This window comes from Stenella coeruleoalba (assembly GCF_951394435.1).
Source record: "Stenella coeruleoalba genome assembly, chromosome: 1".
NCBI classification, from domain to species: domain Eukaryota; kingdom Metazoa; phylum Chordata; class Mammalia; order Artiodactyla; family Delphinidae; genus Stenella; species Stenella coeruleoalba.
Window position 1 is genome coordinate 109,064,272 of NC_137169.1, and position 27,549 is coordinate 109,091,820.

At 45.8% G+C, this 27,549-nt stretch overlaps 2 protein-coding genes across 2 annotated transcripts in view; both read right to left on the bottom strand.

Moving 5' to 3' along the window:
* Nucleotides 1–2,506: 2,506 nt before the first annotated feature.
* Nucleotides 2,507–9,622, bottom strand: THEM5 (thioesterase superfamily member 5; the record flags this gene model as incomplete). Its single annotated transcript, XM_079943012.1, is given in 7 exon segments — nt 2,507–2,646; nt 2,958–3,082; nt 3,375–3,485; nt 6,628–6,766; nt 8,391–8,592; nt 9,502–9,589; nt 9,591–9,622. Coding segments are annotated over 7 exon segments (837 nt in total).
* An 8,300-nt stretch (nt 9,623–17,922) lies between these two features.
* THEM4 (thioesterase superfamily member 4) overlaps nt 17,923–27,549 on the bottom strand; it is a 38,831-nt gene continuing 29,204 nt past the window's right edge. Inside the window, exons 5-6 of the mRNA XM_079929262.1 lie at nt 22,794–22,918; nt 17,923–19,274 (exon numbers count right to left, since the gene is read on the bottom strand). Coding sequence (XP_079785388.1) covers nt 19,234–19,274; nt 22,794–22,918 — 166 coding nt within the window. The 3' untranslated portion in view covers nt 17,923–19,233. The remainder of the gene's footprint in view (nt 19,275–22,793; nt 22,919–27,549) is intronic.

The window sequence follows — 27,549 nt, forward strand, 5'->3', positions numbered from 1 at the left end:
GTTATTCTCTCTTCTGGCAACTGGATGTCAACACCCAGGATGACTTTGGAAATCATGTGTTGAATCATGCTTGTCAGTCAGGTTCCTGAATGACTGCTAGACACCAAAAATTGGACTTTGTGTGAGTGAAAAGTACAGTCTATTTAAGATACAGGTTAGATTATGGAGATGTAAAGGTTTATCTGTGTCAGCACTTGGCATTACCATACCTAATAATAAAATCCTTTATGACATGTCACTTGGAGCTCTCATTCTTTGGTAAAACTCCTCTAATCTTTGACCTCTCCCTGGACATCCCCTCCACCTACTGGGCTTGATGGAATCCTGCCTATCCCTGTGGAAGCTGCTCAGTTTCCCACCCCTGTCCTCTGCAGGCCCAGAGGAGGTACAGTCTTCTCCTGGGTGGCCATTGCCTCCTCCAGTCCATTGTTCTTCCCCCTCACATCAAACCTTTCCTCCTTAGAAATGGGCACCCCTTCCTCCGGGCCTCTTTCCCCACTGATGGCCTTGCCTCCTATTTCACTGAGGAAGTCGAGGTGCTCTGGGATAGATCCCGGCAACTTTCCATCCTGCTCTGCACGCCCCACTTCTTCCTTTTGGTCTCAGAGTCATGTTTTTGCTGTCCCGTGACTCCTGTCTCCACTGTGCTCTTGATTTATCTCTAAGACCATAGAGCTGTTCTGTTGGAGGACACCTCTCTCTCTCCTAGGGTTTCAGCCTCTCTCCACTGGCTCCTTCCAAAACAATTTATAAATATACTCAAGTCTCTTTCTGTAAATAACATAACAGCAACAACAACAACAAAATTCCTAGAAAGAGTCATCTAGCTTCACTCTGTCATTCCCATTCAGTTTTTCATCCACCATAATCTGGATTTTGTTCCCACCTCCTGGCAAAGAAGACCACCACCTTCCTCTCTGCCAAGTCCAAAGGCCTCTTTTTAGTTCCCATCTGCCTTGCCTTCTAGTTAGCATTTGATACTGTTGACTTCGCCTTCTTAAGGATGATCCATCCTGTCCTATTCTTAGCTTCCTTAGTGGGTTTTTTTTTTTTTTTTTTTTTTTTTGTGGTACGCGGGCCTCTCACTGTCGTGGCCTCTCCCATTGCGGAGCACAGGCTCTGGACTCACAGGCTCAGCGGCCATGGCTCACAGGCCCAGCCGCTCCGCGGCATGTGGGATCTTCCTGTATCGGGGCACGAACCCGCGTCCCCTGCATCGGCAGGCGGACTCTCAACCACTGCACCACCAGGGAAGCCCCCTTAGTGGGTGTTTGATTCTCTGCCCCAGCTTTAAGCCTTAGTGTGACCAAAGGTTCTGTCTTTGACCCTTTTCCCTGTCCTTCCTTTCTCTCCCATCCTGTCACTCTCCTCTTCACTTTCATTCTGCATAATCCACTCCCAGGGATTCGATGTCAGTTTTGATACTGATGACTTACAAATCGAGTCAGTATGTCATCAGTTCTGAGTTCCAAATTACAATATCCAGGCTCCTGCTGGGGATCACCATGCGATGGGGGTTCCATGGGGTTCCATGCGTGTGAAACTGAGCTCATTATCTTCCCCCACCTCAAACCTGCTCCCCTGTATTCCCAATGATGCCACCTGGAACCACCAAGCTGGAAACTTGGAGTCATCCTTGAAGGCTCCCCTTCACAGATCCACTACATACTATTAGTGGCAAAGTTCTGTACTCTTTTGTTTGCAACATATTCCATATCTCTCATCTTCATGGCTTTGAACCATGTCAGGTCCTTCCTATCTCTAGTTTGGAGCCCTGCAAGGGTCTCCTAACCAGTGCTCCCACCTTCAGTCTTGCTGACCTCTTATTGCCACCAGAGTCATCTTTTGAAAAAACAAAACTTTATGTCACTCCCAAACACTTTAAAGGCTCCCTGTTGCCTACAAGACACAGTTCAAGTTCCATTGCAGGGTTTAAGGAGCCTTCCATGGCCTGCACCTGCCCTGACCCCTTCTCTTTCCCTAAACTCCTGCCCCACTCAACACCTTGCTGTTCTCCAAAGTCGCTGTGCTCTTTCATCCCTTTGTGCCTTTGCTCACAATAGTCCCTCTGTTTGGAATAGTCCCCTGCCTGCCTGGTGGATACCACTTAACTTCTGAGACTCCGTTCAAGCACAGCTTCCTCTAGAAAGCCTTCTTTGATCGCTTTCCTAGAGTAAAATTGACCGCCCCCCCCCTTTGTGTCTGCACTGCACCCATAACCAGAGCCACGGTGAGGTGGGAAGAGCTGATGGGGCACTCTGCTCCCGGACCACAGTTGTGCATCTCGAGGCCAGGGGCCCTGTCTTTCATCGCTGTGTGCTTGGTGCCTCACCCAGTGCCTGGTCCCTGGCAGGTCTCAGTACATCGCTTCTATTGGTGCTGGATGGGAAGGTGGGTATGTGGAAGGCCCTGGAAGGATTTTCATTTCCAGCTGCAGAAGGGTCTTGGACTGCGAACAGGGCTGTGAGACTTTATTTATGCAAAGGAAAGTGACTTCTCCCTCACTTCACCGGTTACTTCCCGGATACCCCCCGCTGCTCTGGAGTGTGTCCCAGGTAGGCAAGGCGGTTGGCAGTAGGCTCTCCTGAAGGCATAGTGTATAGTATTGAGATGAATCCTCTTCCAGCTGCAGCTGGAGGAAAGTACCTGCCAGAGAAGGGGGAGCCACGTGGCAGGAGCCAGAGCACGGATGGTAGGAGCTTGATGGGGTGCTCAGAGCATGTGCACCCAGTTACTCAGTACCTGGGTCCTCTCCTGTGGTACAGGTTGGGCCACTCATACATAGAAAAAAAAACCCTAGTTGGGTTTTCCCTCACTTTGTCTGTGTCTCCTGCAAGTACCCAACCCCACTCTAAAAAGCTGGACCCCTGCTTGGGACTGGATCCTTAACATTCCCCTTCTGTTTGTTCTGGGTGTCGGGGTGGCAGGACAGGGCCTGGGGCTGAGGCGCTCTCTACCTGAAGCTTTGGTGTAAATGGTCTGCTGGTCCGTGCTCTGGGCGACGCAGGATATGTAAAGCTGCTGGTCCTCAACCTTTTCCACGCCAACGTTCAGCACAGCCAGAGAGCCCATACGGATCAAGCTGGGAGAGGAGGCGGCTTAGCCCCTCCCTCACATGAACCCCTGGCCTCCATCCCTTTACCTCTCTGTCCCCCCATCCTTCTCTTCATCCCGCCCTGCCTCAAGGACTAAAGCGTTTCTGGGCTCAGGGCCCATCTGCCAGCAACCAGAGTCTGACAGCAGAGGTTGCATTCCGGCCGGGAACCAGAGGACTGTGTGGCTGGGGAAGGAGAGTGACAGGCAGGACTTCTACACCTCAACTGCCACGCATGGCTGTCCCCTCAACGGCCAACACCCCAAGGATCCGTACTTACTTTTTGAACCTGATGTTGAGATTGTGTGTGAACAGCCCCTCTCCAGCCAGGTAAGCAGTTTTAGAGACGGTCTCGTCTATCATGGCTGCCAGTGACCCTCCGTGGGCAAACCTAATGGTGGCGGCAGGGGGCAAGGCCAGGGCTGGAACAACCCCACCTCCGTCTTTCCCCAGGAATGGAAAGGAAACAGATCTGGATCCCGTCTGATCAAACCAGTCAAAATCAGCTGATTTGTCTTCCATGTCGCTACAGCATGTGTTAGCAACCACTGATACCATGATTTTATTTCACCAGGAAAAAACTTTTTTTGTTGTTAGAGTTAATGGAAAAACCTTTTTCAGATTCATCAGCTAATTACCGGCGGCCACTACCATAATTTGGAAAGGTGCACTCCTACAGGGAATGATAAAGCCCCTGAACTTTTGGGCTTTAGTCTCTAAACCATGACCTTGGGCCAGCTCTCACCTCACTAGTCACTATGGCCAGTGTTGAGCCCACATTTTCAAGGTGGGTAAACGTGGAGCTTAACTTAGGACCTATAAAGTGCTGACGAGAAAGACCCCCGAGCAGTGCTGCCGGTGGAAAGCCGAGAGCCGGCTTCAGCAGGATGATGCCAACACTTGCTTTATGTACAGCACATAAAACTCTCATTCTCACTTGTGTAAGCTGACCTTCATGCCAAAGCTCCATTGCTGGTTAAGCTGGGGACAATAGAAAGGCACCCAGCTGGGGGCCATGCAACCACACCCACCTGGTTTGACTCCTTGCCTCCACGTTCACTACATGTTTGATCTTGTGTAAGTTGCTAAACCTTTCTGAGCTTTAGTTTTCTCAGTGTGAATTGTGAGTAAAAATAATTTCTATCTCATCAGATCAAATGAGGTAATGTTTACAAAACCTCATGTACGCTTCTAGTCACCTCCCTTCTCCTATTGCTTGAAGGAGGGGAAGAGTTGTTGCCAAAGAACCCTAAGCCTGCTCTTCCCTCGTTGTCCTCACTGGCCAGGCAGGAGACCCATCCGCAAGTGTGTAGGTGCTTCAGGGTAGCTCTTGGTCAGCCAGAAGCCTACCCGGCCTCATTGCCTAGGGGCTGGGTGGGTACTTGTCAAGATAATAGAAAATACATATATTGGTCTCTGTCCTTGATTCCTGGCACAGAGCTCCTGAAACCCTCTATTTCCTGGGTGATAGGAGTGTCTTTTCTAATGAGGCAACTCCCGGCTGGCTCCTGGTTGAGAGCTGGTCACCAGAAAGACCAAGCCGTGATTGGAAGCTTGGAATTTTCAGCCCTGCCCCCTGCCCCTCCCCCAATTCTCTTGAGAAGAGAGAAGGGCTGAAAATGGAGTTCATGATTGATCATACCTATGTGTTGAAGCCTCCATAATAATTCCAATTAGTATGGGTCTCAGAGAGCTTCCAGGTTGGCGAACACATCCACACTAGAAGAGTGGCGCACCCCAACACCGCAGGGACGGGAGCTCCTGCGCTTGGGATTCTCCCAGACCTTACCTTACGGGTTTCTTCCACCTGGATGTTCATCCTTTATCATATCTTTAATAAACTGGTAACTATAAGTGTTTCTCTGAGTTCTGTGAGTGGTTCTAGTAAATTAATCCAACCACAGGAGAGGGTTCTGGGAACCACCAACTGTAGCCAAATCAGACAGAAGTTGTGGGTAACCTGGGGACCTACACTTGCCATTGGCATCTGAAGAAGGGTGGGAGCTGTCTTGTGGGACTGAGACTTTAACCTGTGGGATCTGGCACTACCTCTAGGTAGACAGTGTCAGAATGGAGTTAAATTGTAGGACACCCAGCTGGCGTCACAGGGCATTGCTTGTTGTGGGGAAAAATCTGCGAACATTTGGTGACCAGAAGTGTCGGAAGGGAAGTGTTCTATATGAGAGTAAAGGAGACTCACAGGAAAGACAGACGTAGCAGGGAAGAACTGGGTTTTTCCTTACCCAGGAGATAGACTGAACTGGGTTTTTCTAATTTGGCGCTCATTTCTTCTCTGGACCCCCTCAGTCCTCTGGCTTCAGTGTTGGGTGGTCCTCTTCTGACTCCACGGCCCCACCTCCATGAGGCCCTAAATAAAGTCAGCCACACTCCATCCTATCCCTGCCTTCTTGGGGGTGTTCCTCTTCAGAAGGAAGGGGACCCATGGCCTGGGTAGAGCTCTGACCTAGTCCCCCAGTGTCTGCCTGCACTAGTGTGGAAATCAGTGTCCCCATGGAAGATACCTTAAGGATGGCCAAGGTGACAAAGGGCTGCAGTCTGAATCCATGGCCTGTAGAGGTGCTGACATCTATTAAGCTCTTTGAGTTCTGTTTAACTGCAACTGAGTCTCTCTCAGGCCTTGGGACCCTAAAGCTTCTCCTTCCCCCTCCTCCCTCTTCTCCCTTGCAGGAATTCTGAAACCAACAATAGCATTCAGTGAGTGTCTAAAGCAGGAACAAGGATGGAGAAGGCAGACACCTGTGGACACGGTGACCCAGTATTCTCGGGCAAGAAGCTCAGGGCCAGCCTGATTTCCCTCGTGAATGTATTTATGTCCAGTGTGAGTTCTTTCCTGGGTCTATTGCCAGTTTGGAGGCAATGGAGTACAGTGGGAGAAGCAATGGACTTGGAGTCCCAGCTCCTGGATTAGAGACTGGTCCTGACCTTGATGGCCTGTGCTACCTTGGGCAAGATGACTTACCTCTGTGTGCCTCAGTTTGCCCATGGATAGAAGGTGAAGTTTGGATAGATGGCCTGATAGCTATATTGTGCTTTATGGTTTATGAGCACATACCTATAGGCCCATAATAGCATATCTATCAGCTATTCTGGAAGGTAGATATTATTGCACCGAGATTTAGGTAAGGAGACCGAAGGCTGGAGGTTAAATTGCTTGCTCGGGATCTCCAAGCAAGCCTGACAGAGCAGGACTGGGAGCCTGGCTCCTAATTCCAGATCCTGTCTTCTTCCAAGTCCAACACATCCTTCTCAAAGTGGCTTCTAAGACCCCTTCTTACTGGAAAATTCCCAGACCTGAATAAGGAGGCTCTTTTTTATCTGCACAGTGGGGACTGAACCAGATGACAGAATATCCTTCCAAGTCTGTGAGACTGGAGCCCAGAGCTTCCCACTCCCAACCCAGCTCCTTAGAGAGAGGTACAGACTCCAGAGCCTGGTTGCACCCAATCCAGCTCCTGAGCCAAGCCCAGGAAGCAGCCAAAGGTGTCCCCCGCTGGGCCTGCCTGTGGCCTTACCCTGGGGGCCCCTCCAGGTAGGGGCCTGGTTGGAAAAGACAGACAGACTTCTTCTTGGATGGGTGGAAAAAGATGACATACTCGTAGCTTTGTCCTTCCGTTTCAGTACACCTGGTGAAGATGTGACAGTCACTTTTGTCTGGGGAGAGATGGGGAGTGACAGCTGAAGAAAGGAGTGTGTGAGGGCATGGGGCCCAGTCAGGATGAAGGGCCAGTCGTTCAGCAGCATGGATGGAGCCCGGCCTCAGGTATAGGGCTGAGGAGAGAACCAGAGGACATACAGGCTCTGCTCTCAGGGAACCTTCAATTGGAGAGCAAGGTACGGACCTGTCCTCAGGGCCCTCGGTCTGAGGGGGACACAGCCCTGTCCTCAGGGAGCCCTGGGTCTATGGGGACACAGCTCTGTCCTCAGGGAGCCCTGAGTCTGTGGGGACACAGCCCTGTCCTCAGGGAGCCCTGGGTCTATGGGGACACAGCTCTGTCCTCAGGGAGCCCTGGGTCTGTGGGGACACAGCTTTGTCCTCAGGGAGCCCTGGGTGTGTGGGGACACAGCCCTGTCCTCAGGGAGCCCTGTGTCTGTGGGGACACAGCTCTGTCCTCAGGGAGCCCTGGGTCTGTGGGGACACAGCCCTGTCCTCAGGGAGCCCTGGGTCTGTGGGGACACAGCTCTGTCCTCAGGGAGCCCTGGGTGTGTGGGGACACAGCCCTGTCCTCAGGGAGCCCTGGGTCTGTGGGGACACAGCTCTGTCCTCAGGGAGCCCTGGGTGTGTGGGGACACAGCCCTGTCCTCAGGGAGCCCTGTGTCTGTGGGGACACAGCACTGTCCTCAGGGAGCCCTGAGTCTGTGGGGACACAGCCCTGTCCTCAGGGGGCCCTGGGTCTTGAGGAAGAAACACCCATGAAGTTCCCTGGCTGAGAATAGATGTAGAGTCGGGGCAGGTCAGACTTTAAGAGACCTTAAACATTGAAAATTAAAGTGTACGGTATTTAATTCACATATAATTCAAAATAACAATACTGAACAGAAAAATAAGTGCAGAAGAGTCCCCCAAAGTTCTGATTATTTTTCTCAAGGCGACTATAAGAACTATATCCTTTTCGGATGGAATCCAAAGTCTTCAAAAAATTTTGGTGCACCTGCTTTGTTTTTTCCCTAAACCCAATGTACCACCCATTCATCACTGGGCTGGAAGAACACATATGTGAATGAGAGAGACAAGTTAACACACACGCATGCTCACACACACGCACACGCAGAGAGATCAAAGTGGAAAACTCTATCACTCGGATCCGTGGGTGTTTCAGGAGAGCCTCTGGGCCTAGCAGAGCAGGGATGGTGTGCGGAGGTCTGCAGTGGTCAAGGGAGAGTCCTCAGACCTTTGTGGGGTGGGCAGGAGGACTTGGGATAAGGCTTGAGAGTAAGGGAAGCAGCCCTGGTGAGAAGGCAGTGGGGCAGGGAGCTGAGTCAGCAGTTCTCCAGTGGGTGCACTCTGGGCTGGAAGCACAGGTAGCTGCTAGGGTGTGCTCTCGTCCCCTGGGAGGAGGGGAGCCAGGGGCCTGAGAGGACGCTTTTCTCATCCACCTGCCTGGGGCTGCAGCGGGAGGGGCGGAGTTAGCAGAAAAAACTTCTGGCGGAGAACTGGCACAGAGCTTGTGAATTTCCTTTTTGAGCGACTCTGACCACAGGGAAGGGGGCTGGCTGATCTGACCTTGGTGGGCTGGGGTGCATGTGTGCCAATGGGCCCTCTGCGCCCAGGCCTTACCTGAGGAAACTGTTAACACTAATGGGAGCTTGAGCTCCTGGATGTGGTTTCTGTTGGACTTGAAGGAGGGCAGTCTGATCCAGCCATCGGCCTTAGTTTTCTCCAGAAATTTGTGGTACAGGTTCAGCATGTCTGGACACCAGCTGGCATTGGGGAGGGCATAATTCTTCAAATCTGTCTTCTCCTGACAGAATCTTGAGACCTGGGCAGGAAAAATCAGGGAGACTAGACAGCTTCCTGGGAGGTGGGCTGCTGCTTGGGCTTCGGGACCTGTAGGTAGTGTGCTCCTGGGTTCCTGGGCTCTTCAATCCCTTCTGCCAGTGTTGACTTGAAGGAAATGGCCCTTGGGGACTCCTGTGGGTGACCAGGGAAGGGGACACTAATGTGCAAAGGAAGGGAAGGAAAGGCATGGGGGCTGACAGAGGCATGCTGCTCTGTGGTGGCGCATTAAAATTGTCCTCTTTTAAAGCCTGTGAGCTGTTCTTTGAGGCTGAGAACGGCTAGTATTAGCCCCACCTTGCAGATGGGGAAACTGAAGAAACACAGCTAAGCTTGCCAAACTTGTGAGTGTGCGAGCTGATGGTCAGACTAGAGCTCATCCTGAGACACTGTCTACCCTGGGGGTGTGACCACAGGTGAGGACCACTGTTATCACCCCCTCACTTCAGGGGCTACTCCAGCTCTGTCCATAGCCGTGGGCCTGCCCGGGGAAGGGGGGCTCCTTTGAAACCTGTTTTGGGTGCGGTACCTTCGGTGGGATGAGGAGGGGTCCTCTGTGATGCCGGATGCTCACGCACCAAACGCACCCATGGGCAGTCGGCCGCACGCAGGGTCCTTTGTCTGGGGGTGTCGCAACTCAGCTGCAACAGTCTGAGTGCCATAGGAGGAAAGTGAGTGGTGGTCACACAAGATTCAGATCAGGTTGAAAGTAACCTGGTAGTCTTAGTTGTGGATCTGGGCTACTTGGTTTCCTTTGCCAAATCAAATAGCTCCCCACAAACTGCTCACCTGCCCCGGCCACAATCTGGGAAGAGGAGATTTGGGGTGCTCCCTACACCCGCGGCCCCCAGGAGAAGGGCTGCCCATCTGGCTGAGCGGGGCACTCACTCACCAGGGAGTCCATGGAGGATCCGAATGCTGAGGCAGGGCTGAACGTGGGCAGGATGTAGGGGCCGCCAGGAAGGGCTCCGTGGTGGCTGTCTTGCTGCCACCTGGAGGCCTCTTCTCATCATGGCTGAGCGCTGGGATCGGGTCGGCAGGGCTGCGGCAGCGAGGCGAGTGAGTGCACTTTTTCGGCTGCACCTTGGGGCTGTCGGGGCCGCCACCTCTGAGAGAAGCCTCACTCTTTGTCACAAGGCTTTCATTAGCAAGCTGCCACTGCAGATGATTAGGCAAGGCTGGGCTGGTTTGATACAACACCCATAGATGCTTGGGGACTTTACCTGGTCCAGCGTCACCCCCCAACCCCAGCACTTGGGGAGGGGCAGATGCTGCTTGGGCATGAATGCATAGCAGGATTGGCCTGAGTTCAGAAAGAAATATTTATTAAAGGAGCAAAAAAGTACATAATGAAATAGTATAGCGTATGTGAAGCTTTGGAGAGTCGCCCCGGAGTTTTTCTGGGGAGAACTCAGTAATATTCCCAGAAAGATAAGGGAGGTCTAATCCTTGATTGGAGGCTACTGGTGGAGTGTCTGTGTGTGTTGGTGGAGTGTTTGTGGCAGGTGCTCTGCAGCAAGACTCTGAAACCTCTGGTATGATCCTGGGACTCAGAAAACCAACTCGCAGCCCTCAGCCACTCCCTTCTTCTATCTCATGCAGAGGGCAGCCCAGGCAAGCCTCCGCCTGCTGGTCCCTGGTGAGGACAGGGTGGGGAGGCATGGGGTGGGGTGGGGGGAGGCCTTGGAAGGGGAGGCCAGAAAAGCATTCAGGGAGGGAGCCGCTTAGCAAGGGCATTCTGTGCTTTGGGAACCCCAGGGAGCGGGTGATGGCAGCAGACAATGCTGGGAGTGAGGCAGGGAGCGGGGCAGAGGAGGCTTTGCTGATGACGAGCCTGGGAAAGAGCCAGCTTTGAGTGGGGGAGTGGGGAGGAGTGTTCAGTGAGCATCTGCAAGGGTGCGTGGTATTTCTTGTACTGAATTAAAACTGCCAGTTTTCAACGAAAAGTCCCAGATTTTAATGCACTAGAATAAAGTGTGTTCTAAAGGTCAGAACTATGCAAAGATGAAATTATAATGATGATGATGATGATGATGAGTTTGGTAGGTTCTGAAAGATCTTACTGATTTAATATGGAAATTTAAAGACTTTATCCCACCTCCTGTAGTTAGCTGTCCTAGAAGACTAGGATATAAATATTTTCCTCATCTCTTGTCAAGGTTTCAAGGAAACTTCTTCAAGGACTGGGGGAACCCAGTTTTTTGGTTGATTTAGTCTCTGGGTCTAATCATAAACATTTGAGTTAGTTGTCAACATTTAAAAACAGGGAGTTGGGACTTCCCTAGTGGTCCAGTGGTTAAGAATCCACCTTCCAATGAGGGAGACGCGGGTTCCGTCCCTGGTCGGGGAATTAAGATCCCACATGCCATGGGGCAATTAAGCCCGTGCGCTGCAACTAGAGAGAAGCCCTTGCACCACAACTAGAGAGGAGCCTGTGTGCCACAACAAAAGATCCCACATGCCGCAACTGAGACCCAAAGCAGCCAAAAATAAAATAAAATAAAACAGGGAGTTTCATACAAAGCAGAAGGCCAAGGACCTCCAGATAAGTGGAAAAATCTGGCAACAGGATCTGCATTCCTTTGCAGTAGCTGTGGAGAGGATGAGGATGCCCCGTGTCCTCTGGTTTGCCCCACCCTCCCCTGGTACTGAGCATTCCTTCATTCCCTCTGCCAGCCTCTATGTGTGATACTTGATTTGGGAGATGGGACTCGAGGAGGAGACAGGAGTGAAAAGAGGAATCTTAGAAAGGGTAGACGGACTGAAGGGGAGGCTGAGGAAGAGGGAGTAGGGAGAAGGAGAGGGATCCACAGGGGGCCCCGGAGGCTGGAAGCTGATCCCAGGAAGGTTGTCCCAGGAGGAGGCAGGGGCTGTCATCCCAAGAAGAATCAGTAGCTGAACCTGGAAAAGGAAATCCTTGTTTCATTGCCTGAGTTCATTGTCTGCTTCCTGACACAGAGCTCCTAAATCCCTTGAAGTTTCCTGGGTGACAGGAGTATCTTTTGTTCCAATGAGGTGACTCTGAGTGGACACCAGATAGCCTCAGGAGTGGGGGTGGTCACCAGAAAGACCAAGCCATGATTAGAAGCTTGGGATTTTCAATCTCACCTCCCATCCTTCAGGAAGGGGAGGGGGTTGGAGACTGACTTAATGATCCATTATCCCAACGTGATGAAGCCTCCATAAAAATCCCAAAATTTAAAAAAATTCCGGGTTGGCACACCCCACCTCCATGGGGACAGAAATTCCTGCACTCAGGATCCTCCCAGACCTTGCCCTATGTATCTCTTCATCTGACTGTTCATGTGTATCTTTTATCATACCCTTCATTAAATCGTAAGCTGGTAAGCGTAAGTAAGTGTTTCTCTGAGTTTGGTGAACTGTTCTAGCCAACAATCAAATCCAAGGAGAGGAGGGCTCATGGAACCTCTGATTTGTAGCCAAGTCAGACAGAAGTTGTGGGTACCTTGGTGACCTATTACTTGCGACTGGCATTTGAAGTGGGGCACAGTCTCGTGGGACTGAGCCTTTAACCAGTGGGGTCTGCACTAACTTTGGTTAGTGTAAGAATTGAATTACAGGGCATCCAACTGGTGTTGCAGAGAATTGCTTGGTGAGGAGGAAAACCCCACACATCTGACATCAGAGGTGTGTGTGAAAGTAAAGGGGAAACACAGGAAGCTTTTCCTGTAGGCACCCTCCTACTTTACTAGTTGTTTTGCAATTTTTGGTTAAGTCAACTTTCAAATCCTTACATCATCATGATTACAAAAATTTTGTTCTCAGCCTTGCCATATGCTATAGTTAGTTTTTATTTCTTGTATAACTTTTATTTTCCTTGAATTGATAATATCTAAGGTTCAACTGGATGCTGTGGTCCAGGAGAATACAGGGAAATTAAAGGACAGTGGTTGAGATGACCAGCCTCCATTTCCCAGCTGGGAGGGGGGAAGAGTGAAAATAAAAGAAATGAAGATCTGGCGATGTCTGTGATATTTAAAAGCAGGAATAATAGGATCAAGGGTATGACAGATGGAAGGTAATTAGAGAGAAAGATATCTGAGGAGAACGTCTATGGGGATGGCAAAATCGTATGTGGGGTGCTGAATTCTGGTGGCTGGCATAAGATGGAGGAAGTTGGTTGTCCAAGGCCATCTAGGAAGAGAAAGATTAGGATTGTGAGGAAAGCGCTGTTTTCCCCCTTTTGGACTCCTTTCCCACCATTTCACACATCTTGTGGATTCTTTCTGCAACACAGAGCTCTTCCGACACGTGGGCTGGGAATTCACCTACCCAGGGAGGTGGAAAGGTGCTTGGCTAGTGTCTCGAACATGGTCTTTGGCCACAGCCCTTCTCCTTCTGTGTGAACTCAGCTCAGAGAGAACAAAGAACACTCGGCTCAGAGAAAAAGCTTCTCCCCAGACCTGGATAAGCAATTAGAAAACAGGGAAGTCAGTGAAGGTTCGGCGTAATTCAGAACTCCTGTTGGATTCTCATTTAGCTTGTTGTCTGCCTGGTGCATTTCCTGTTTGGGACCTTGTGGGGGAATGTTGAGTTTGGGGCTTCTCTGGCTGAGACATGACAAATCCCCAGAAGCACATCCTGGGCCTGACCTGGCAGGTGGTGCCCAGAAGAACCAGCAGTGGTGTGCTGGTAAGTGGTAAGGGATTAACAGCTCCTGGTGGGGCGGAGAACTCTAATTGGTAGCATTTGCCAGCTTTTGTTGTGTAAATATTCCCATGGTGGCTGATTTCAGGCTACCGATATGATGCCACTGACCCTGACCATGAGGCTGGGAAGAGGTGTGCTCAACCAGCTCTTGCAAGCTGGTAGGCACTGGCTCCGGCACACCACTGAACTGGAAAATTCTTTGGCTTGGAGCGAAGCAACACGGGTAACCAAGGCCGTGGTAGGTTTGGCAGGTCACTTCTTGGTCCCGGGTCCCCCCAAATGTAAACTCGTGCCCTCTTCTCTCTTTTCAAGTTCCCTTCCCTCACAAGACTGACTACGCAATAGCACTTAGTCTCCCCAGCCTTCCCTCCTCCCTTGCTGCCCGCCAAACAAGTTCATAGGACATTTTTTTGTTTAAAGATTTTTGTGTTGTTTCAAGACATTTAAAGAGGAAAATTATAACATTTCCAGAAATCTTACAAAGTCCTCCTCATCTTGGGGGGAGCTGGAAGTCTTCTCAGATCATTCTGGACATGTGGTGGATCTCCCCTGATGGCCAGCAGGGCTGGCTGGCTCCCTGCTGTGATGGGGGATTCCCAACACTTTGGAGGGGTTCTGTCTGGGATGACACCCATCTGGCCTTTCTGGATGAGGAAGGAACTTCCCTGGTAGCCTTCCTAGACACCATTGCTATTTAGTGCACTGTGAACTGAAATCCGTCCTGAAGACTCGGCCCTATAGGCTCACACAGGGCAATTTCTGGAGGGCTCCCCGACTGCCCATCTCCCTATCAGTTCATGGCTGATCTCCAGACTCCCGCCCAGGCTGGTCCTGCCCTCAGGGACACTTGGTTTCTTGACCTTCTTACGAGCTAAGCGTCAGGGGGCAGGCTGGACCTGAGCCACTGTGCACTCAGAGAGCGATGGGCAAACTTGAGGGCCCCAAGAGGGGGCTGTGCTGGCCATGTTCCATTCAGGAGTTGCCACCATAGAATCCAGGCCCAGTTGCCAGCTCTTCTCATTTTCCCAAAAAAGCCAGCACAAATCCAGATTTTTATGTGAAAACTTCTAACGTTTAAATGTTGCAACTAATGTATAAAAATTTTGCATGAGCCAGACTCTAATTGGATCTTGTCTTGCACGCAGCTGATCATGTCCCCTGGTTCTAAGCTCATTCTTGGGCCTTTCTCACATCACTCTTCCAGAAGTTTCTTGCTTGTCTGCCCCAGATCTGTCCTCTCTGAGTCCTCCTAGGTCAGCTGTCTTTTCCTGGTTCCCTCTGGGAGGGACTTTCCTGAGATTCATTTTATACTCTGGTGCCCACAGTGGGCCCTTTGGAAAGGAAAATATGTTGGAACTGATTAATCATTTGGCTCTACGGTGCTGCAGGGTTTTTGCTTTATCCAGTTTCTAAGGTTCTTGGTCTTTGCTGTGGGTGGGAAGTGCTAATGGGAGGCTCGGCCTCAGGCTGGTCAAGACAGGAGAAAAAGCTGTCTTCACCGAACCTGGGACACCGGGTGGAGTTAAAAGTAGTTGTTGCTAAGTACTCTGCCCAGAGGGGCTCTGGGTGGGCTGCTGGGATGCTCACCTGGGAGAAGAATAACACAGGGAAGGCAGGGCTATGGCAGAAGACCCCATGCCCAGGGGAGCTGGGGAGCTGATGGGCAGCTGCTGGCTCCAAGTGCTGCTGCCTGGTGTGGTCACTGGGCTGAAGGAGGGGGCCCCCCGGCAGAGTACAGGGTCAGGGAACTAGGCCAACCGAGGGAAGCCTGAGCTCCTCCCAGAAACGTGAGAGCTCACCCAACTGCTCAGCTGTAACTGATTTCCTATTTGTGAAATGCTAAGAGGCAGAGAGAGGCAGGATCTCTAAGCTCAGAAAGTGACAAATCCTGAAGGTGTGTGTGTGTGTGGTGTGTGTGTGTGTGTGTGTGTGTGTGTGTGTGTGTGTGCATGCACATGTGTGCTCATAGGCCTGGCCAGGCCTGCACCTGAAATTCCCCCTTTCTCATACCCAATCACTTGAGAGGTGGTACCTTCAAAACCAATGGGACAGTCACATCTGTTTTCCAAGTGTGGGGTACAAAGTAAGGTCACATTCATTTTATTTATTTATTTATTTAACATTTATTTATTTATTTGGCTGCGCCAGGTCTTAGTTGCAGCCCGCGAGATCTTCGTTGCCACGTGCGGGACCTTTAGTTGTGGCATGTGAACTCTTAGTTGTGGCGTGCAGGATCTAGTTTTCTGACCAGGGATTGAACCTGGGTCCCCTGCATTGGGAGCACAGAGTGTTAACCTCCTTGTGGCACAGTGGTTAAGAATCCGCCTGCCAATGCAGGGAACACGGGGTCGAGCCCTGGTCTGGGAAGATCCCACATGCCACGGAGCAACTAAGCCTGTGCGCCACAACTACTGAGCCTGCGCTCTAGAGCCCGCGAGCCACAACTACTGAGCCTGTGTCCCACAGCTACTGAAGCCCACCTGCCTAGACCCATGCTCTGCAACCAGAGAAGCCACAGCAATGAGAGGCTCGCGCACCGCAACCAAGCTGCTCGACGCAGCTAGAAAAAGCCTGAGCACAGCAACGAAGACCCAACACAGCCAATAAATAAATAAAATCATATTTTTGCTTTTACTAGAAACACCTTATCATAATAGTATTTTAAATGAGAGCAATGAAACAGAATACGTCAGTCAGTTTTATGCTTGTAATGTGACTGACAAAGGACTCCTGGAATGTAAGTGACAGCTCTGCTGTTTTCTTGTGTTTGCTCTTCAAAAGTTTGCCTTACTCAAATTTGATTTTACAAAAGACCTATATTAGTACCTGTTTTCACTAACTGAAAGGTACCTGAAGAGGATTTTCGCTTTTATGAAAAAAGTTGAAAAGCAAAAGTAGCATTAAGCATTTTACAGCCAGCCTTTTATTTTTTTTATTTTAAAAAATTTTCTTGGCTGCCGTGCTGCATGGCATATGGGATCTTAGCTCCCTGGCCAGGGATTGAACCCACGACCCCTTCCATTGGAAGCACGGAGTCTTAACCACTGACCGCCAGGGAAGTCCCTACAGCAAGTCTTTTAGATGCAGTGGGTACCCTAAGCAGCAGCAAGAGTGGCACTGCCAACTCCTTCCCAGGGAACTACACTCAACATCCCAGCAACAAGCAGCCACAGCTTTGAAGTGTGTCTGTGAGCATCTGTGCTTTATCTCAATTTACTTGCAAGATGTGTCCTTAGGTAATTGCTTCTTTGCTTTACACTATTTCAGTTTATGAAAGGTTTCATAGGAACACTGTACTTTGGGATAATGGGGGAAACATGTACTTGCAGTTTTCTCAATTACTTAAAAAAATTATTTATTTGGTTGCAACGGGTCTTAGTTGTGGCAGGCGGGCTCCTTAGTTGCAGCATGCAAACTCTTAGTTGAGGTATGCATGTGGGATCTAGTTCCCTGACCAGGGATCGAACCCATGCCCCCTGCATTGGGAGCACACAGTCTTAACCACTGCGCCACCAGGGAAGTCCCTGTACTTTTATTTTAAGTATTACCTTTTTCAACAGCTTTGTTGAGATAAAATTTAACATACAATTCACATGTTAAAGTATATAATTCAATGCTTTCTGTATATTACATTAAATTTTAAAAGTTGTGGTAAAAAAAATATAACATAGAACTAGCCAGTTTAACCACTTTCAAGTGTACAACTCAGTGGCATTAATTACATCCACAATATTGTGTAACTATCACCTCTATTTCCAAAACTTTTTCATCATCCCGAAAAGTTCTGTACCTATTAAACAATAACTCCCTATTCCTCCCTCTCCCCAGCCCCCTTTTAACCTCTATTCTATTTTCTGTCTCTATGAATTTGCCTACTCAAGAGACTTCACGCAAGTAGAATCATACAATATTGGTCCTCTTTTGTCTGGCATATTTTGCTTAGCATGTTTTCAAGGTTCATCCATGTTGTAGCATGTGTCAGAATTTCCTTCCTTTTAATGGCTGAATAATATTCTATTTTATGGGTTTTACTTACCCATTCATCTGCTGATGGACACTTGGATTGCTTCTACCTTTTAGCCATTGTGAATAATACTGCAATGAACACTGGCATATAAGTACCTGTTTGAGTCCCTCTTTTCAATTCCTTTGGAATGGCTGGGTCATATGGTAATTTTATGTTTAGCTTTTCGAGGAACTGCCAAACTGTCTTCCATAGTGGTCACACCATTTTATATTCCCACTAGCATTGTCTGAGGGTTATGCCAACACTTGTTATTTTCCACTTGGGTTGTTTCCACCTTTTGGTTATTATGAATAATGCTGCTATAAACTTTTGTGTACAAGTTTCTGTGTGGACATATGTTTTCATTTTTCTTGGACATATACCTAGGAGTAGAATTCCTGGGCCATATAGTAATTCTATGTTTAACCTTTTGAGGAACCACCAAACTGTCTTCCATAGCAGCTGCACCATTTTATATTCTGACCAACAATGTAGGAGTGTTCCATTTCTTCATATTCTCGTTGACACTTGTTATTTTCCATTAAAAAATTATAGTCATCTCAGTGAATATGAAGTGTGGTTTTGATATGCATTTCCTTAATGACCAATGATGTTGAACATATTTTCATGTGCTTGTTGGCAATCTGTATACCTTCTTTGGAGAAACGTCTAATCAAGTCCTTTGCTCATTTTCAAATTGTGGGCTTTTTTTGGGTTGAGCTTTAAGAATTTTTAATATATTCTGGATATTAAACCCTTATCAGATATATGATTTGCAAATATTTTCTCCCATTCTATAGGTTGCCTTTCTACTTTCTTGATAATGTCCTTTGATGCACAAAAGTTTAAAATTTTTATGAGGTCTTGTATGCTGCAACTTTGCTGAATTCGTTTATTAGCTTTAGTTTTTTTTGTAGATTCTTTGGGATTATCTACATATAGACCCTGCCCCACCACCCCAATTCATATGTTGAAATCCTAATGCCCAGTGTGATAGTATTAGTAGGTGGGGCTTTGGGGAAGTGCTTAAGGTGGAGCCCTCATGAATGGGATTAGTGTCCTTAACAAAAAGGATCCAGAGAGATCTCTAGCTCCTTCCACCAAATAAGGACAGGTGAGAAGGTACCAGATATGAACCAGTAAGTGGGCCCTCACCAGAAGGTGACCATGTTGGCATCTTGATCCTGGACTTTCCATTTTAACTGTGAGCAATAAATTTCTGTTTTTTATAAGCTACCTGGTCTGTGGTATTTTGTTACAGAAGTCCAAATGGATTAAAACACTTAGGAAATGAATACAGGCTCCTTCCAGTGATGCTATTACCAATACTATGCTATTGGTAAGATACAATAACACAGCCTATGTTAAAATGGCACAGTAGTTTAATCCTTAGAATCCAAGACAACAGATGTGAGGTATCCAATCCTATAGGAACTAGTTGTGTTTCCTACTGTAGCCAAAAAGATTTGTTTAGATACAACAAAGCTGGTTTTGTAATTTATAATGCACACACACACAACACACACACATACACACATATTCGTGCACCCACATATTTATTCCTTCCTTTGGTTTTCTGGCATTTCCAAGTTTGTGGTAAAAGTTTCAATATGATTTTTTTCTCCAGAATGCAATGGATCAGACATCACACCTATGCAAACTTAAGGAGCCCATTCAAATTTTAGGAGAACCAGACACTTATCCTAAGGAGACAGAAAGAACTGCTGATACTCTCACAGGGAGTGTCTCTGTGTAAAAAAGTTTGGAAGGTGGAAATGGAGCTCCTGGAATTGTATTCAAAAGACTTGTTTAGGAAGGTCCGTGTTAGCAGACTTCACCCGATGGGGGATTCAACAGTGGGTGAGTAGAATAGGACTGAAGACAACTGCTTCTTCTGGAGGAGGGACAGCCTTACGCAGATTGGTATGGAATTCACCAGAAGCTCTTTTATATCAAACTTTTTTCAGGATCCAGCTTTATAAATAAGCCTAAACAACAAAATAACAGAAGATGATTATAAGTCAACTGACTTCAATCTATCTGATGGGACTTCTCTAAGTAGAAATACATATATACACACACAAAAGCACTTTGATTCATATTGGTACCTTCAGGCTATCTGCCCACTCTCATTTTTCAGCCAAATTAAGAATCAACTTTTGGGGACTTCCCTGGTGGTCCAGTGGTTAAGAATCCGCCTTCCAATGTAGGGGATGCGGGTTTGATCCCTGGTTGGGGAACTAAGATCCCACATGCCGCAGGGCAACTAAGCCCACGTGCCGCAACTATTGAGCACGCAGGCCACAACTAGAGAGTCCATGTACAGCAACTACACGGCCCACGTGCTCTGGAGCCTGTGTGACACAACTAGAGAGAAGCCCCGCTCCACAATGAGGAGCCTGCGCAGCACAGTGGAGGATCCTGCAAGCTGCAATGGAGATCCTGTGTGCCCCAACCAAGACCCAACACAGCCAAAAACAAATAAAATAAAAATAATAGAATTTAAAAAAAGGAAAGAACCTTAAGAAAATTTATTAAAAAAAAAAAGAATCAACTTTTGATTCTCACAATACTGTATTAGCTCTCCTGGGTAACCAGGTCCTCTGCCACTTGGTCATTTCATGGTTCATTACCACTTCCATTAGAGATAGTCAAGGAAGTGAAAGGAAGTAAAATTACAACTGAGCCATCTGTTACCTTTATGATACTGAAAGGTTTAGTGAGACAGAAAGTATAAACCACAGCCTGGAATAGGATTTTTACATTGACTGTGGATTCAAATTATTCATGATCTTCCTCCTGCTTCTTTTATCTATCATTCCAGCAAACAGCTGACTCTTAAGGGAAAAATAAATTTCTTAAACAAGATACAAGAAGCATTAACCATAAAGGAAAAAATTTAATAAATGTGACTATATTTACATTAAAAACTTCTGTTAATAAAAAAGATAACTTAAAGCAAATAAAAGACAACTTATATACTAGAAGGAGATATGTGCAACTTATATAGCCAACAAAAAGATTCGTTTTATAAAAAATAAAGAATTCCTATAAATCAGTTAAAAAAAAAAGAGGATAAAAAACCAATAAAAGAGGCTGAGAAAACAGGGATTTCACAGAATAGGAAACAAATATGGTCAATAAAGATATGAAGAGATTCTCAGCTCCATAGGTAATCAGGGAAATGCAACTTTAGATCAAACTGAAATACCATTTTATAACCATTTGATTGGCAAAAATCAAGAAATTTGACTTTACCAATTGCTAGAAAAGATAGGGATCAACAGAATGTCATATATTGCTGGTGGGAATGTAACTTGGTACAGCTTTAGAAAACAGTCTGGCATTTCCCTGTAAGGCTGAACACTCTTATACCCTCCAACCCAGAAATTCCACTCCTAAGTATATGCCAAGCTCTTGCCCATATACACCAGCAGGAGACATGAATAAGAATGTTAATAGTAGCGCCATTCATAATAGTCAGAGGCCCACCATTAGAGGAAGAGATAAATCCATTGTGGTATAGTCACACAATGGAATATCATACTGCAGTAAATGAGCAAACTTCATAGCCAACAACATGGGTGAACTTCAGTAACATGAAGCTGGGTACAAAAAAAAAAATCAAGTCCCAGAAAAGCACATATAGCACAATCTCTTTTCTACAAAGCTCAAAAACAAACAACTAAACAATATATTACTTAGGCACAAATATATTCTTTTTTTTTTTTTTTACAAATATATTCTTAATCAAACTTTAAAAAAAACCCAATAAGGTATAAAGGAATGAAAATCACAAAATTCTAGATCAGAGTTACCTCTGAAGGAAAAATAGGAGGATGAGGTGGGGAAAAGTAATTAGGTAGGGATATAATATTATTAAGATTCTGGTTCTTGTTTGATTGTAGGTTTCAGGATGTTTATTATTAAATTAGAAAAATAAATACATTAGTGAATGAGTAAGTAAAAGATTACCATTCACGTACCAATAATGGCTCTGTATCCTAAATCAAGGATTCTGAGTAACCCAAACATGTGCATCTGAGGTCCATTAAAATAAAAAATAAAAACAACAAAAAGGGACTTCCCTGGTGGTCCAGTGGTTAAGACTCCATGCTCCCAAAGCAGGGGGCCCGGTTCGATCCCTGGTCAGGGAACTAGATCCCACGTGCTACAACTAAGATCTGGAGCAGCCAGATTAAATAAATAAATAAATAAATAAATAAATAAAACAAAAAGCAGTGGATATCTAAATTAACTTGTCTAAGTCTGAAGCTACTGAAGGTGAGGCTTCCAGGACCCCTCACTTGCAAAGGCCCTGTGACAGCTGACGATATACAAAGTTACTCATTACAACAGTATTTGCAAGAGCAAAAGACTGAGAAAATATCCATGTCTAGTATCTCCAACTCCAATCCAACACAACAGTGCTCATTCTTGTTAACTCTTTTTCCATATCTGGAACTCCTCTGATGTGAGAAACCTAGCTCCCGTCACGGCTGCCAGCCTGTGCAGACGCCACCCTCTCCCTGTGGGCTCTGACACCCACGCTGCTCCCCATGGGGACTCCTTCCTTCCCATAGTTGGGCTCTGACATCCTGTGCTGGGCCACTCCCCTGTGCAGACACCCTCCACTCCACACAGGCTCCCAGACAGCGATGGGCTGCTGTAGCCACCCCTCCCTGTGGCTTCCCCCTTATCCCCCAGCCCACCATGCCCGACTCTATCTAATAGCTTTAGAAATATTTAGGAAGGAAGGAAGGAAGGGGTGAAATGGAAGGAAGAAGAAAAAGGCAAGAGAATGGGAAGAACCTCTCTACCTTTTCTACACTGATGATAACATAAACACACTCACTGTCCTGTAGCCTGTGTTTTTCACTCAATATATAGTAATGACATATAGCTGCATATCATACAAAAAGGAGTTTCCTTATTCTTATTTATGGCACCACAATATTCCACAATAGTTTTTATGGCACACACAATATAGTTTATGGATGAACTGTAGTCTCTTTACCTGGTCTCCTATTGATAGATATTTATGTTTTGCCAATCTTTTGCTAGTCCAAATAACATTGCATGAGTAGCACAACTACTGGAATCCTAGAGCAACCTTACACATTGTAACGTTGCACACATGTTAGTATACCTATGGGATAAAATCCTGAAAATGGGTCAAAAGGAACATGACTATAAGTTTGAGAGATATACCAGCTCTCTACCAGCAACCTTACACATTGTAACATTGCACACATGTTAGTATACCTATGGGATAAAATCCTGAAAATGGGTCAAAAGGTACATGACTATAACTTTGAGAGATATACCAGCTCTCTACCAGCAATAAGTAAGAATACCTTTAACTTGTTCTTTGCATGCAGGGAATTAAGAATTTCTTGGCATGTATGGGTTATAAAACCAAACCAAAACAAAACGAAAACCCCCCAAAACAAAAAAACCCAAAATAAATTAAACCAAACCTAAAATAGAAAGTGGCAGCTCCTTACCTGTTGCCTCTGAGTACAGGATCTTCTCATCAACACTTCGAACAGTACAAGAAAGAAAGAATTTCCTCCCCTCAATTTTATCAAGTTGGCTATTTATCACAACAACAGAACAGAGGGGGATAGGTCTGCAGAAAAAAAAAAAGAAAAAATCCAGCTTTTATCAGATTTATGTAGCATTGAGAGATGATCAGGTGCATGACAGGGGTGGAAATTTATGATACCTGGTATCAGTGGGTGCTGTTTTAGATAAAATGCTGACACCACCAGTTGCTCACACCCCCTTCCTCCCAAGCACCATTGCTCTCAGGTGGCTCCTGGGCACCCAGTCCAGAGACTGCTGTTGTGGGTTAGGTTCAAAGAAATCACCAGATGATTCCAGCTCTGCGATGGCAGAGGCTGTCCCATCTGAAGGGAGCTGAAATCCTTTAAAGAAATGAAAATAGGACCATGGGATGGTCCCAGTCAGCTTCTCTCATTTTCTCTGTCAATCTCTGTCAATTTCTCACCCAATCCCCTTTAGAGTAACTGTCACTAGAAAGACACTGAATAACAAACTCCTGGTAACAGCTTAATGTGCTAATTCAGTGCTGTCCAACAGAACTTTGTGATGACAGAAATGCTCCACAGCTGAGCTGTCCAATATGGTAGCCACAGATGGCTACTGAGCACTCAAAATGTGGTTATTGTGAATGAGAAACCGAATCTTTACATTTATTTAATTTCTATTAATTCAAATTTAAATTTATATAGCTATATGTATCTAGTGGTTACAGTCACCTCTGGGAATCTTAGAGATATAGTACTATAATGAAAAAGGTATCTCTTTAAAGGTATAATTTTAGTTGGTAGAAACATAATGTAGAGTAGGGAGATGTGTTTTATGTTCCTATAGTACCATCATGTGGGTGAAGGAACTACTCCATGTGGAAAGGAAATTAACACTCTGATTACCCCTCTGTCCAGTTTTTGCTCCCAGTAGATTTTCCTGAACTTCTCGATGGAACAACTGAGCTTTGCCAATCCAGGATTTGCTAAGACCCGGGGGACATTAGGTGTTCTTGCCTGCTCAGCATCTCCCTTTCCTACTAATGTTGTGTCTTTCATTTATCCATCTGTCCTACCCCTCACCACACTCTCTCATTCACACACCTACCTTCCCCTTTCTTTGGGGAATCACCTCAATTTTCAGCCCATGTAGGTTAACTAGAGTTGACAGCTGATTCTTACCCCCCATGCCCCCCGCCCCCCCCGCCCCCCCAGTGACTGGTTGTGCAGGTGGGCATGGGTTGAAACTGTCAATCCTGGAGCTTGTGCTGCAGCCCTTGGGGCTGGGTTCTTTTTCTGCTGGAGTTGCTAGGCTTGCAAGATACAAGCCTGCCTGGTAGCTGTAGCACTACATTGGGAAAGGCTACCCGAGGATGAAGAAGACCTAAAGGAAAAGTGTGGCTGAGACACAGGCACAGATTCCTAATGGCATCCTTGAATACCTGCACCCAGCCATAACTGTCTTCTCAACCATGTAAGCCAATATGTTCCTTTTTTCCTTAAGCTATTGTGAATTAAGAGATCTATCTCTGGAACCTCCCTGGTGGTCCAGTGGTTAAGAATCTGCCTTCCAACGCAGGGGACACAGGTTTGATCCCCGGTTGGGGAACTAAGATCCCACATGCTGTGGGGCAACTAAGTCTGCGTGCCACAACTACTGAGCCCGCGTGCCTCAACTAGAGAGCCTGCGTGCTGCAATGAAAGATCCCACATGCCGCAACAAAGATCCCATGTGCTGCAACTAAGACCTGATGCAGCCAAAAATAAAATAAATAAATAAATAAAATAAATATTAAAGGGCTCCCCTGGTGGCAGAGTGGTTGAGAGTCCGCCTGCCGATGCAGGGGACATGGGTTCGTGCCCAGGTCTGGGAAGATCCCACATGCCGTGGAGCGGCTGGGCCCGTGAGCCATGGCCGCTGAGCCTGTGCGTCCGGAGCCTGTGCTCCGCAATGGGAGAGGCCACAACAGTGAGAGGCCTGTGTACCGCAAAAAATAAATAAATAAATTTTAAAAAATATTAAAAACATTATCACCACTACCGATACATTAAAAAAAAAAGATCTATCCCTTACAATGAAAAATTCCTTGAATAATAAGAGAAAGGAAAAATACAAAATAATATAATAACTGTTTATAGAGTATAATTTTCTAAAGTTCACATGAATCTCAAGGGACCCTGAATAGCCAAAGCAATCTTGAAAAAGAAGAAAAAAGTTGGAAGTCCCACACATCTTGATTTCAAAACATATTACAAAACTACAATAATCAAGACAGTGTGGTACTGGCATAAAGACAGACATATAGATTAATGGAATAGAACAGACAGCGTAGAAATAAACCCTCTCATATATGGTCAAATGAATTTCTACAAGTGACCAATACCACTCAATGGGGAAAGGACAGTCTCTTCAAAAGTGGTGCTGGGAAAACTGGATATCCACATGTAGAAGAATGATGTTGGACCCTTACCTTAAACCATATACAAAAAATAATGTGAAATGGACTGAAGACCTCCATTGGGGAAAAGCTTCATGACATTGGGTTTGGCAATGATTTCTTGGATATGACATCAAAGGTACAGACAACAAAATAAAAAAAATAGACAAATGGGACTACATCAAACTTAAAAACTTCTGTGCATCAAAGGACACAATCAACAGAGTAAAACAGCAACCTAAAAAATCGGTTGCAAATCATATATCTGATAAGGGGTTAATATCCAGAATATATAAAGAACTCCTACAATTCAACAACAAAAAAACTCACAAAAATCTGATTTAAAAAATGCTTCTTCAAGTGAAGGACTTGAATAGACATTTCTCCAAAGATGATATACAAATGGCCAACAAGCATACGAAAAGATGCTCAATGTCACTAATCATTCAAAAAATGCAAATCAAAGCACAGTGAGCTATCACCTCACATCTATTACGTTGGCTACTATTAAAAAACAAAACCAAACCCAAATAACAAGTCGTGGTGAAGATGTGGAGAAACTGGAACCCTTATGCATTGCTGGTGGGACTGTAAAGTGGTGCAGCAGCTATGGAAAACAGTATAGTAGTTCCTCAAAAAATTAAAAGTAGAATTACCATGTAATCTAGCAATCCCACTCTGGGTATACATCCAAAAGAACTGAAAGCAAGATCTCACAGAGATCTGCACACCCATGTTCATTATAGCATTATTCACAATAGCCAAGAGGTGGTAGCAACCCAAATATCCATCAACAGATGAAAGAATAAACAAAATGTGGTATATACATACAATGGAATATTATTCAGCCTTACAAAGGAAGGATATCCTGTTATATGCTACAACATGGATGAATCTTCAAGACATTATGCTAAGTGAAATAAGCCAGTCATAAAAAGACAAATACTGTATGATTCCACTTATATGATGTAACAACAGTAGTCAGATTCACAGAAACAGAAAGTAGAATTATGGCTGTCAGGGGCTGAGGGAAGGGGGATATGGGAAATTATTGTTTAATGGGTATAGAGTTGCAGTTTTGCAAGATGAAAAAGTTCTGGAGATCTGTTTCACAACAGTGTATATATACTTAATACTACTGAACTGTACATTTAAAAAAGGTTAGGCCACTAAATTTTATGTTATGCCTTTTTTTTAACTATAGCTAGAAATTTAAAAAATATTTTAAAAATATAAGGCATGAAAGATGTTAAATCTAAAGTATCAAAGTGAACTCATGACCTTATTAAACATTAATAACTTTCCAGCTCTGACACTGTAATAGCCTAGCAGTAAGGTCATCCTGCCCACCATGAGAATACATGTGGAACAATCTAATATTTTTCTGGTCTTTAGCACTATTCTCCATTAAAAGGAATCAGGGATCTTTGTAGACTAGCTATTCTATGTCTTGGCACAGATGAACCTTACTGTTGTTAGAAGTAAAAGTAATGATAATAACAACAATGTTAATGATAAAAATAACAAGCAGCTAACACTTACTTAGTACTTGTTATGAGGCCAGATTCTGTCCTAGATACTTTGCATGGGTTAATTCATTTATTGCTCACAATGACCCTATGAGGAAGGTATTATTATTCTCTTTTTAAAGATGAGGACATTGAAGCACAGAGAGGTTAAGTAACTTGTTGAAGGTCACACAGCTAATAAGTGGCAAAATGGGCATTTGAACCTGTTCCAATGTCTGTCCTCTTAACTAGTGATTATACTGTCTCTCAGGAGACAAGAGTACTTAAAAGCTAGCACAAGGAGTCAGATAGCACAAGGAGTCAGTCTAAAGAGACTTCTATTGGCCAAATGTAACATAAGCATAGAAAAGAGGGTGATAATTGTAGTTAACTACATTATGGAAAGTTCCTAATGATTCTCAAAAAAAGGAAAAGCTAGCTCAAGGAGTATAAAACCATAGCTATAATTCAAGGACAACTATGATAGGATAAGTTTAATTTTTTAAGCAGTTTACACATAGAGAAGAGTATTGACAAGTAAGTGTTTCTTCTATGAAGTATGTATCTGTCTTATATGTATTTTACTCTGTAGAAGTAGGAAATGGTAGACACAGAGTAAGGGGTGTACAGGTAAGGTTTGGGGAGGCTGTATTCAAAGAATTATGCTTACACACACCATGGCATAAGCAAACCAATAGTTTTCTTAGCTGTAAAGTGTGGGTAGAGGTATGTAGAGGATACCTATGTTCATCAAGGAGTCTTTCA